Source organism: Hyaena hyaena, unplaced genomic scaffold (genome assembly GCF_003009895.1).
Source record: "Hyaena hyaena isolate Hyena2069 unplaced genomic scaffold, ASM300989v1 scaffold_104, whole genome shotgun sequence".
Lineage (NCBI taxonomy): Eukaryota > Metazoa > Chordata > Mammalia > Carnivora > Hyaenidae > Hyaena > Hyaena hyaena.
In genome coordinates, this window is record NW_024080736.1 from 1,984,145 (window position 1) to 1,996,218 (window position 12,074).

Genomic DNA, 12,074 nt, shown 5'->3' on the forward strand with positions numbered 1-12,074 from the left:
CTTTTCAAATGCATCTCCATTGGGTGTCCAGAGTTCCCTAGGCATTTCTGTAGGATGTGGTCTGAAAGTGACCCGTACTTTACCCCCTCCCGGGATACCCCTGCCCTGGTTAGCGTTCTCGCCGCCGCCTCCCCCCTCCCCCCCCAAACATTGTTCTGCCCAGGTCAGAGGATTCACAGGGTGGCAGCCCAGGAACAAAGTACTGCTGTCACAGTCGGAGGTGAGAACTTAAGAAGCTGCGGCAACTTTTTGGCTGGAGCGTTCCCTTTCTCACATGTTCATTTTCCCAGCTTCATGTTTAGAATAGGAAGCATTGCCTCTTAAATACAAATGGTCTAAGGTTTACCTTATTCTACCTCTGTTAGAAGAGGAAATTATTTTCATTTTATAGGTTTTCTGTACACCGCAGTCAGCCAGTGTATTTATTTAAGTATTTAAGCTATGTCAACAAGAGTGTTTAATTCATTACTTAAAGACCACTAATAGAGAGTTGAGACCCGAGGGCTTTTTAAAAATATTTTTTGGTCAGTTCCGTTTTGGGACAACATTTTCACTGCTGTGGTAAATTCGTTTTGAAATGTATCTTTCATATTAGAAGAATATCTAAAATGTTCAGTAACTTTGCACAAAATGCTTAGTAAAAACCTGAACACAGAGATTCCATTGTCTCCTGATCAATAACTTCTATGGTATTGTCTTTTTTTATTATTCATTGTGTTGTAGAATTCTAAAACTACTAATGCAGTTAAAGTGTTAGTAGTAGTAGCAGGTGTTCATCACCCAGTAGTTCATCTTTTGTAGAACCACCATTTGGATACAGAATTTCTTTTCATTTGGAAAGGTCTCGGTGGATTTGTGGGGGATCTTTTTGTTGTTGGGTTTTGAGAAAAGTTAAACAGTTTCAGTTTGTTTCAGCACAAATCAGTTAAGATTTTATCCTTCAAAATTCTTACCACATTTAGTAACACAATTATGTCCCTGTATTTTGTTCTCCTTTGTAATTTCCCTAACTTATGTTTTGGAATTAGGCTAAATGTTATAAGATCTTCATAAATTCTTGCCATATCAGTCTTACATTGAAACATGCTCATTTAACAAATTTATATGGCGTTTGAAGTGACATACAGACCCTTTTAAGTTGTTAGATGCATGATATGCCCAGGAACAAAAAAGTTAGTTTATTAAGGGGCATAGACTAGCCAAAGTGCTTACAAAATTGTATTATAATTACTAATAATGAGGACACGACATAGTCCTTCAGTTTAATAATAGAATGTGTACGTGTGTGTGCATGCACGATACATATGTCGTTTCTCTTGGGTTTTCCTTTCAGGTATAGACTTCAGACTGTGAAGTCCTTAGCTGGAGTGAGCCTTATGTTACGGTTACTGTGGGCAAGCCTCAGGTGGGATGACATGGCGGCCAAGGCTCCTCCCGGAGGAGGGACCACACGGACAGGTAAGCGCTTTCCATTTTCTGGTCTAAGTTGAAAAGAGTAAATCACTTGACAGCCCACTTAATTTTAAGCATTTTTGCTATTTATTAAAACATAATGCTCGTGGGGCGCCTGGGTAGCTCTGTCGGTTAAGCGTCCGACTCTTGATTTTGGCTCAGGTCATGATCTCACAGTTCATGAGTTTGAGCCCTGCATCAGGCTGAGCTGACACTATGGAGCCTGCTTGCTTAGGATTCATATTCTCCCCTCATCCCTTCTCTGTCCCTCCCCAGCTCGTGCACATGCATGCTCCACCCCCATCAAATATAAATAAACATTTAAAATATATATATATATATATATAAAACGCTTGTGTTTTTAAAATACAGCTTTGCTAAAGTTTGGCAGCACATGCTGTAAGATGCTGGGGGCTAGGAAAAGGGGGTTAAATTCTAAGGTGAGTCTCTTACATATGAATCAGTCTGAAGTTTTAAAAGATCTTATTGTCACAGAGAATAAATCAGTTAAACTGGGACATCTAGAACCCTGTGCTTGCTGCTTCTCTCTTCTCTTAATTATTTTGACTGTTTCGCCACCAGACACTAAGCTGCCCCCAAACAGCATTTTGCTCAGTTTAGAGATTTTCCGTGAGGAAGAAACTCCGTATTAGTGCAGCCTGGCAGTGATTCTGAAGCCATTAAGTCATCACATGTTTTCAGAAGTTTATTCCATGTGTGTCTCCTTTTTAAAGCACCAGATGTTGTACTTTTCTAGTCTCTGACTATTTTAGGTGGTTATTAATACTATGTGAATTAAATCACCATAGAAACATCTGAAACTGAAATCACAACAACAGAGATAATTAAGAGGCGAGATGTTGGTCCTTATGGCATTCGATCTGAATATTGTATCCGGAAAATCATTTGCCCCATTGGAGTTCCAGAAGCACCAAAAGGTAAGGAATAGAAAGAATTCTGTTCTTTGTTATTGACCTGTTGGCCACATCTTTTATGAATTAAAATTGGATTAAATTTGTTTCCTTATCTTTTCATTCAACCTTTGAGAAAGATATCTTTTCATTATAATATATTATATTTTTTAAAATTGTATTCAGTAAACATAGCAAGATTCCACTAGACACACATGGATACCATAGGGATTGTGCCAAACACAGGGAGGGTGCAGAGAGCTGTAATAATAGTTCTTATAATCGACATGTGGAACAGGGACTGATACTAGACCATCAGCTTCAAGAGGGCGGCCACCGGGTCCTTGTGGTTTGTGTAGTCCCGACACCTGCCGTGGACTCAGGCCCAGGAGCGGTCACCGCACATTGACGACTCAGGGGTTAAAGCTGTTTTGAAATACTTCAGTTCTTGGGGGAGAAATGATCTAACAGTGATTCAGGAAACATTTATGGAATACCCACATGATGGGCACTGGACAGCAAATACATGGAAGGGTTGGATTCAGCCGCTGTTCTCAGGGAAGTGAAGACGACGGTGTAGTGTTGTTGTAATACTATAACATGAGCGTCACAACTGTTACTAGAAGGAGTGCAGTCAGTGACTAGATTCAAGAGATCATAAATAGATTAAAGATCAGTGTTATTTTATATGTCCAATAAAACCATTTAGGGGAAAAATCTGTTACAAAGTAGGTAAAAAGAGAATGCTGTCCTTAGATAGAAACATACTATTTAATAGAAGTTAGTTGTTCCAAGATGTATAAATTTAAATTTTGATATTTGATTGAATTAATCCAAAGGTTCATCCTGGAGAATAAGTGAGAGCAGATTTTTTGAAAAGAACTTCAGTAGGGGTACCTATCCTCGTAGAATGACGAAGCAAATAGTGTGACTGAAGCAGCAGTGTCCTGGAATGGAAACAGACCGCTCAGTTGATGGGCAGAGAAACAGATGCAAGAGGCAGTTTCTAACCAGTCTTTAGTCTTGACCCCAGAGCCTTCAATTCAAATGGCTGCAGTCTCCTTGAGTCACTTTTCTTTGCCTCTTATCTCTTTGGATAACCTAAGTCCGTCTGCTATTTCAGTTTTCTTCAGCTGCTTCTCTGCTCCCTGAATGAATGGAAGGCTCAGTGCTTGCCTCTCCCTGCTTTTTATTTTTAAGATCTTACATTAGGAGATTTTACCTGTACTTAATAGTTTCCTATCCCTTCTTTACATGGACAACTTTCAAATCCCCTTTCTCAGTGCTGTGATGGGGAAATAACACATTGCCAGAGTTGTACATGGCAAGGACACTCAGCCCAACTGTGTGCGAGGAACCCAGTAGGCTCCTTGAAGGACATTGTATCCATGGTGGGGTCTGAAGGATGAACAGGCATTAGTCATGTGAGGGGGAATGAGGCCAGGAGTAGTGTTCCGGAATGGAACAGGTCCTAGGCCTTTTATGTCAGGAGCCAGCAAACCTGGCCCATGAGCCTTGACCCATCACCTGCTTTTGTTAATAAAGTTTGATTGGAACACAGCCATGCATGCTCACTTATGTGTGGTCTCTGGCTTGTTTCATGATACAGAGGCACAGTTGAATAGTTGTTAGAGAGACCATCTGGCCCGCACAGTGTAAGGTATTTACCATCTGGCTCTTTAAGAAAAAGTTGGCCAACTCTTGTTTTTCATGATAAAAGAGGAGATGTCAGAAGTACCGCAATTTTAAAGCTATATTGCTTAAAATACTCTGATTTACTTTCCAAAGAAACACCTACACCTCAGAGGAAAGGCCTTCGATCAAGTGCACTGCGGCCAAAGAGACCAGAAACGCCCAAGCAAACTGGCCCTGTTATTATCGAAACTTGGGTAGCAGAGGAAGAGTTGGAATTATGGGAGATCAGGGCGTTTGCTGAAAGGTAAGGAAATGGTTAACATGTGGTCAGATATTTGACGCTTTTATCACTTCGGAATTGAATTACCACCTTAAGAGTTTATTCAGTATGTCCTAGTTAATTTTACTTCACCTTTTGATTTTAAGTGCTAGTAGCTATATACCATTTATTCAAGTCCGATTTCTAATTTTAATGTGTTGTATCCACTTGTCAGTTTCTAATTTATCTTTTAATGTTCATTTTTAAATCGAAATAATTTCATATCTTTTTATAATATGAAAGTCAACCAGATTTCACTTAGTATTTCATGCCAGATGCCTAACAATGTAGTTCTGATAAGATGTCTCCTTCGTTTCCTGCAGAGTGGAGAAAGAGAAGGCACAAGCAGTCGAACAACAGGCTAAGGTTAGTGAACAGAAGAAGGCAGAGGACTTCAAGGCCCAAATGGAGGCTCACCTCTCACAGCAGCGCTTGGCTGCCCGGCAGGTGGGGGAGCTGGAACCTGTCCCACCTGGCAGAGAGTTGTTGACATTTTTAGCCAAATCCGTGCGCACCAAAAGCCCAATGATGATATATTCGCGCGGTTTTATTTATTATCTAAAAGTCAATGGGTAGTTTTTTGTTGTTACTGAAGTATAGTTGACACACAGTGTTACATTAGTTTGAGGAGTTTGTGGGTAATTTTCAAAGGTAACGTTTTCTTGCAAAGTTCTTATCTGTAAGATCTCTGTAGTCTATGAAAAAGCAAATTGTACTAAAACTCTGTAAGAGTTTGGTGTGATTAAGGAACATAAAGCTACTGATGGTTTCTTTGCATTTCCCTGCTATAAATAATATATATATAAATATATACCTGCCTCAATACTAGGAACCCACATTAAAGATGACTACTCCTTTTTCCTTTTGAGAAAATACTCTGAAGATTTTTTTAACCAATTTAAATATATAAACTTTTGGATATAGATGGACTAGATACATGCCTATTGACAATATCATTAACTTAGTTATACTTAAGTATTTAAACATTGCATATCATATCAACCAAAGTATTCATTTCGTCTCATATTTTATAAAACGTTTTTAAAACATTTTTTTAAGTAGGCCACACACCCAGCACGGAGTCCAGCGCGGGGCTTGAGCTCACAACCCTGAGATCAAGACCTGAGCTGACAATAAGAGTCGGATGCTTAACTGACTGAGCCACCCAGGCACCCCAGAAATTCTTTTAAATTTTCGTGCATCTTTCACGTTGGTTTACTGTAGGCCATAGCCTTCACTTGCCTCATGGCTTGAGATCACAGCACTTTGGGATATTGTCATGTCCATCTGTCCATTCATGGAAAAACTAGCTAGTTGTTTTGTTTTTCATTTTATGGATGTATTTTGTCATCTCTACAGTGAAACCTAATGTTTTATTTTTAAAATTTTATGTAAATACTTATTTACAAATATAGTCAGCATTTCCAGTTTTGTTTGTTTTTTTTTAATTTTTTTTAATGTTTTAATTATTTTTGAGAGGGAGAGAAAACGTGAGCAGGGGAGGGTCAGAGAGAGGGGGAGACACAGACTCTGAAACAGGCTCCAGGCTCTGAGCTAGCTATCAGCACAGAAGCCTGACGCGGGGCTTGAACCCATGAACCATGAGATCCTGACCTGAGCCGAAGTCAGACGCTTAACTGACTGAGTCACCCAGGCACCCCAACATTTCCAATTTTGAAGGCATATCCTCAGGGAATAATATGTGTTCAGTTTCCTTGTCTCCTTTTTTTTTTTTTTTTTTTTTAAACTGAATCAGATGACATCTCTAAGTATACAAAACTGAACTCCTTTTCTTCTGAAGAATGAGAAACTATGTGAAATACCTCACATTGTATTCAGGTGCATAGGATGTTTCCAGAAGCAGATCAAGATTGGCTGTGATGTCACCGGTGAGCAGTTTCCAGGGGAAGGAGGTAGTACAGCACTGTGGTGTTGTCATAGTACACCTCTCACCTCCACCGGTAGCTAGCTCCGCCCGGGGCCAGTCACACACAGTCTCTCCCCGAGTCTCAGTTTCCTTATCTTTAAGTTATAATACCAGCAACTCTGTTGGGTCAGTCTGAGCATTAAAAAAGATAGTAATGATAAAGCATTTGCCACCAAGTTTGAAGTCATTGCCACCTATTGTTTTTACGTGTGGAAGCTTACGCTGTCATGTTGGTAAGGTCGGGAAATGTTAGCAATCTGTGATGAAAGGTGTACAAATCGACTCGTATAGTGTGATCAGATTATACTTCTCTGCATAAAATAGTCTAAAATATTTTTCTGCTAAAAGTTTAAACTGAGTGAGATAAGAAGCTTAAAAGATGTTTTATTATAATTTTCACCTTGCTTACTTGCATGTTTGTCAACTTGAATAGTGATTAAATATTGGCATGTGTTTACAGTTGGATAAATTAACATCACAGTAAACCGGAAACGCTTTACAGTTCCCATCATGTGCTGTGTGCTCTAAGTCCCACCCCAAGCAGCAAGGTGTACCTGTCTTCAGGAAGATGACCCATGTTCTCATTTATTGGCCATCTGGAAGGTGGCATTTGTAGAGGCCGGAAAAATTTGATGGCTCTTAATTTTTTTTAATGAAAGACTTACTGCTTTTAATAAAATACATGTGGTTTAGAGTCACAAAAATATTGCCTTCCTCAAGAAATTAAGTTGAAGGGCAAAATTAAGGACATATTTTCAGAAATAAAATATTTTAGAAATCTGGTGCAGTTTCTTAGATTTGGAGAAACTGTGGCTGGACTTCTTGCAGAACGGCATGGTTTTTATTTAGAACTGTTTTGGTTCATGTTTTCTCTCCCTGACTTTTCTAGAAACGATTGGAACAGCAGAAACCCACAGTAATTGCAGCTTCCACCACTTCCCCAGCAAACAGCACGACTAGTACCATCTCTCCGGCGCAGAAAGTTATGGTGGCCCCCATAAGTGGCTCAGTGACAACCGGAACAAAAATGGTACTAACTACTAAAGTTGGGTCTCCAGCTACAGTGACATTCCAGCAAAACAAGAACTTCCATCAGACCTTCGCTACGTGGGTTAAGCAAGGCCAGTCAAACTCAGGTACACAGCTGTTATTAAAGAAAAGATTGCTTTCGTTCAGGAAAAAGAAATTTCAATCGCTTACCGACTGAAGTGAAACATTTCTTTAGAGAATTGTTGTTGTTTTTTTCCCTGCAGCTGATTGAGCAAACAAGCTGCCGCAGTTGGTTTGTTACAGATGATATTCATAATGTGACATGAGCGAAACTCCTCTCTTACATTAGTTCACTTTCAACATTTACATAGTTCACTTACTTTGAGTGGAGAGGAATGTTTTTCTTAAAAATACAAAAATGAGCCACATTTCATGCATTGGTGCCCTTCCTAGAAGTCACTACGTTGCTGGTTATTTTAAATCTAAAGCTTATTAAATGTCTTATACCCCATTAGCCACCAGCACAGCTGCCACATCTGCTCCAACCATTGCCAGCACAGGTCAGACGTTCCAAATTACAGGCAATCCAGTCACTATGGCAGGAAAAGTAATTACCAAACTGCCACTTCCTGCAAACAGCAAGATTGTCGCTGTAAATGTGCCAGCAACACAAGGAGGTAAGGGAAATGTGGAGAGTTTTAATTCACATTTGCCAGATCATACTGTTGCCATTATTTTTCATTTCCTTTTCACTGATTTCAGTCCTTGGACCTCACATTCTATGTAGCCCACTATGAATCCCTGCCACACGTAGTTTCTCCTCAGAAACCCAGCAACACCTGATGCTTTTTCTTAAAAGGGCAGTTGTTAATGACTTCCTCATCTTTTTTTAAGGCGTTGTTCAAGTACAGCAGAAAGTCCTGGGTATCATTCCATCAAGTACAGGTACAAGTCAGCAGACCTTTACTTCATTCCAGCCCAGGACAGCAACAGTCACAATTAGGCCCAATACCTCAGGCTCTGGAGCAACCACAAGCACTTCACAAGTAAGAGTTCGCTACAGCCTTATTTGGTTTTGAAGTGTTAACCACACCAGGTTGGAGTTTTTAGAATGGCCTCTTCCAGGAGTAACTTAGCTTCTAATCTTCCTTTCCTTTTTATTTAATCTATGACAAGGTACTGATTTTTTAAAAGATCTGTTACGTATCAAAGCATAAATGATACATAAAATGTTAATTTTCAACATATAGGTAATAGCATATTAGTTTATGAATCATAAGAAATGCTTTCTAGGATTTTGTAAAGAAAATCCCTTCATATAAAACAATGGACAGCATTGGAGCCCCGAGGGAAACCTGGTATGCAGCTGAGAAGTGAGATGAAAAATAGAATCCGTGGCAGTATAGCTCGTTTGTTATCAGCCGATGCACACACATTAGATACACCATTTCCTTGGCTCTAGCATCATCGAAAAGGTTTCAAGTTTTGCAGACTTGAAAACGTTCTGAACCTAACTGTAAAACTGAAAACAATAGGCTTCATGGTCTTTTCTCTAAAACTGTGAAAGGACATTTGGTTTCTGATCTTATATTCTGTGGGTGACAGATAGGTATTGAACCTCCGGGAGAATAGGACCCAACATTTTCCTCTGAGCAACTATGGTGATTATAGAACAGAGCTTCACTGAGTCTTGTTCCTTCCTTCTGTCTAATCTGTAGGCTGTAATTGATACCAGTGACAAAGAATCTCGTGTGATCTCATATGGGTTAAGTTTTCTCCCCTCAGAATTCCATCTTTATTCTGATGCTTCATATAATTGAAAATGTAATGCCCAAGAACCTTTGTCACTTCTGTAGATCTAATTATCAATGTAAAATGTTTAAAGATCTGTGTTCTAAGTCCATCATGCTTTTTTTGTCTTTTAAAAGCATTTTAATTCATTGCCCTTTGTGTCGTTTATAGGTAATCACAGGGCCTCAGATCCGCCCTGGTATGACGGTGATTAGAACACCACTCCAACAGTCAACACTAGGAAAGGCAATTATTCGAACACCTGTGATGGTACAGCCAGGTATTCATCCCTCCAGCATTTTCATTATGCATCTGAACACCCAGTCTAGGAAATCTGTATTGCTCTGTATTGGCCACTTTACATACTAGAAAATACTAATTTGAATGAATACTTCAGGCCATGATCGTATAGTGGTTAGTATTCTGCGTTGTGAGTGAATACTTCACAGCGTACTAAATTTCTAATCCATTGTGGAGTACATCCATAGATGCTTTGCCAATAAGAGAAAAGTAGATCCAAGTTTGCTTAATAAAAATGTTTTAGGAACCTCTAGTAGATGGACTATATACTAATTCAAATCATTGGAGTAAAGAAAATGAACAAAGAACAGCAGTCTGTGTGGCAAAAGACAGAGATAAAATCTAGGAAACAGCCAAGAAGCATTTAAATGGAAAGCGTAAAAAAAAAGATTAAAGAGGCAGTATCAGCCTTTCATTAATGTGAATAAGCTAAAGCTCCCATATTAAAAGCTGAACACAAAAGATTGAACAGAAAACCCAACTGTACATTTATGAGAAACATAATTACCACAAAGGTAAATAATAAAAAGATGGGCAAAGACCAAAAAGAGAAAGAAAAGAAACAGGATGGGGCTTGGGGGCAGAGGACACGGATTGCCCTACTGATATTGAACAGAGTAGAAGTCCATGGTTTTTACATTGTCTTAAAGATAAAAACTTGCAACAAGGGTGCAATTTGGGATCTTTAAGAACCAAATAAGATTTCATTGGAGTGTATAAAGCAAAAACTATTTGATACCAAGGAGGGATTAACAGAAGCGTCGTAGACCAGAAACAGGCCGCATGCAACTGTCAAACCTTCAGGAATACATTGGCTTTAAATATTTGTGGGCTGTTTGTACCAAAATGGTCACATAATGAGTCATAGGCAAAACCTGATGAATTCTTTCCAAAAAGTAGAAATTGTATAGCCCACATTCTTCAGAGTAAAGCTAGAAGTTAATAATAATTTATTCTACTGATTTTTACTTGCTTGGAAACTTAAAAACAAGTGTTTTTATAAGTAAATTTTAAGTTAAGGAAACATCAAATGCATAGTTTCAAGCACATTATTAGGTAGCACCTGAGTCGTGCTGCGAAAGCTGAACTCAGAGGCAAATTAATTCAGTAAATACTTGAGCACCTACTCTAGGCAATTAAAATACATTGGAGAACAAAACAGACCCAAACCCCATATTCTTAAGTCTTTTTGAAAACAATTTTTTAACCTTTATTCGTTTTTGAGAAAAAGAGAAAGTATGTGCGCACATGAGCAGGGGAGGGGCAGAGAAAGGGAGAAAGAGAATCTGAAGCAAGCTCCAGGCTCCAAGCTGTTAGCACAGAGTACGACACAGGGCTCAAACTCACCACCCACGAGATCATGACCTGAGTCTAAAGTTGGACACTTAACCGACTAAGCCACCCAGGTGCCCCAATATATTCTTAAGTCTTAATCAGCTGTTTAAATACATATATATAAAATATGTAAAACAAGTCTTAAAGAAAACAGGAAGAAGTAAAGTGAAAGTACAGATAATAATTAGGAAACAGAAAAGGGCTAGGTGCCTGTCTGGCTCAGTTGGTAGAGCATGTGACTCTTGATCCTTGGGGTTGTCAGTTTGAGTCCCACTTTGGATGTATAGATTAATAAAATCTTTAAAGAAAGGAGAAGAATAGAAAAGGGCAAATGTTATTAAAATAAACCATTCTTTTGCAACTCTAATCTTGAGAAAGAGGAACAAATTGCTAGTTTATAGAATTCTACTATAAAAGTAGAATGAACTTTTTTTAACCAAAGGAGAATTGTTCGTAGGTATCTTTCTAATAAGACTTTGGAGAGGGACACCTGGGTGGCTTAGTCGGTTAAGCATCTGACTCTTGATTTCAGCTCAGGTCATGATCTCATGGTTTGTGGGGTCGAGCCCATATATTGGGCTCTGTGCTGACAGCATGGGACCTGCTTGGAATTCTCTCCCCTCTCTCTGTGCTCCTCCCCTACTTGTGCTATCTCTTTCTCTCTCAAAATAAACTTAAAAAAAGAAAAGACCTTGGAGAATTCTTATCGTCCATATTCAGGAACTAAATCAGTTTGAATAATGAGGCAAAAGTGTATACTGTGCTTATAAATTTCAAGTCTCGATGACTCATCTCAAGGAAAGAAATTGCCAAGTTGCTATAGGATTACCTACAAAAAAGAATTCTAAACCTTGGTTTTATGGTAAAATTCTTTGAAATGATTAGGAAGCAATTTCTTTCTTGTAAAAAAAAAGTTCCAGGGTATAGGGAGCAGAAAAGATTAAATCTTTTCCATTCAATTTGCAATTTTATCTCAGTTCTAATACAAAATAAAAAGTATTGTTTTGTTTTTCTTTTTAAAGCTTACTTATTTAATTGGGTGGGAGGATGGGGCAGAGAAAGAGAGAGAATCCCAAGCATGCCCCACATAGTCAGTGTAGAGCTTGATATGGGGCTTGAACTCACAAACTGTGAGGTTATACATGCCCTGAGCCGAAATCAAGAGTCAGATGCTGAACTGGCTGAGCTACCCAGGTGCCCTTGTTTTGTTTTTCTAAAAGCCTAAACAGGATTTACCCTAGAAAATAAAGTATGATTCCTATTTCACTTAATGCTGCAGTGACAGTTTGTAAAATTCAGTATCTATCATTGTTCAAAAATAGCTGTCAGGTAACTAAAGGGAACAGTAAAACTAATGTAAAAGAGAAAAAGGATTACAAATGACAAATGGTAATATACTTACAAAACTGAAAAA

General features: G+C 38.7%; 1 protein-coding gene across 11 annotated transcripts in view; it reads left to right on the plus strand.

Annotated features, from left to right (window-relative positions):
• The window catches only part of BPTF (bromodomain PHD finger transcription factor), a 137,216-nt gene that overhangs the window by 92,090 nt on the left and 33,052 nt on the right, over positions 1-12,074 (plus strand). For 7 of the 11 annotated variants that reach the window (XM_039235980.1, XM_039235978.1, XM_039235977.1 and 4 more), the window contains 8 exons: positions 1,334-1,458; positions 2,262-2,390; positions 4,152-4,302; positions 4,641-4,683; positions 7,134-7,380; positions 7,750-7,911; positions 8,129-8,280; positions 9,197-9,305. In XM_039235980.1, the coding sequence (XP_039091911.1) occupies positions 1,334-1,458; positions 2,262-2,390; positions 4,152-4,302; positions 4,641-4,683; positions 7,134-7,380; positions 7,750-7,911; positions 8,129-8,280; positions 9,197-9,305 (1,118 nt within the window). Of the gene's footprint in view, positions 1-1,333; positions 1,459-2,261; positions 2,391-4,151; positions 4,303-4,640; positions 4,765-7,133; positions 7,381-7,749; positions 7,912-8,128; positions 8,281-9,196; positions 9,306-12,074 lie in introns of all 11 variants that reach the window. The other 4 variants (XM_039235983.1, XM_039235988.1, XM_039235979.1 and 1 more) reach the window with 2 other exon arrangements.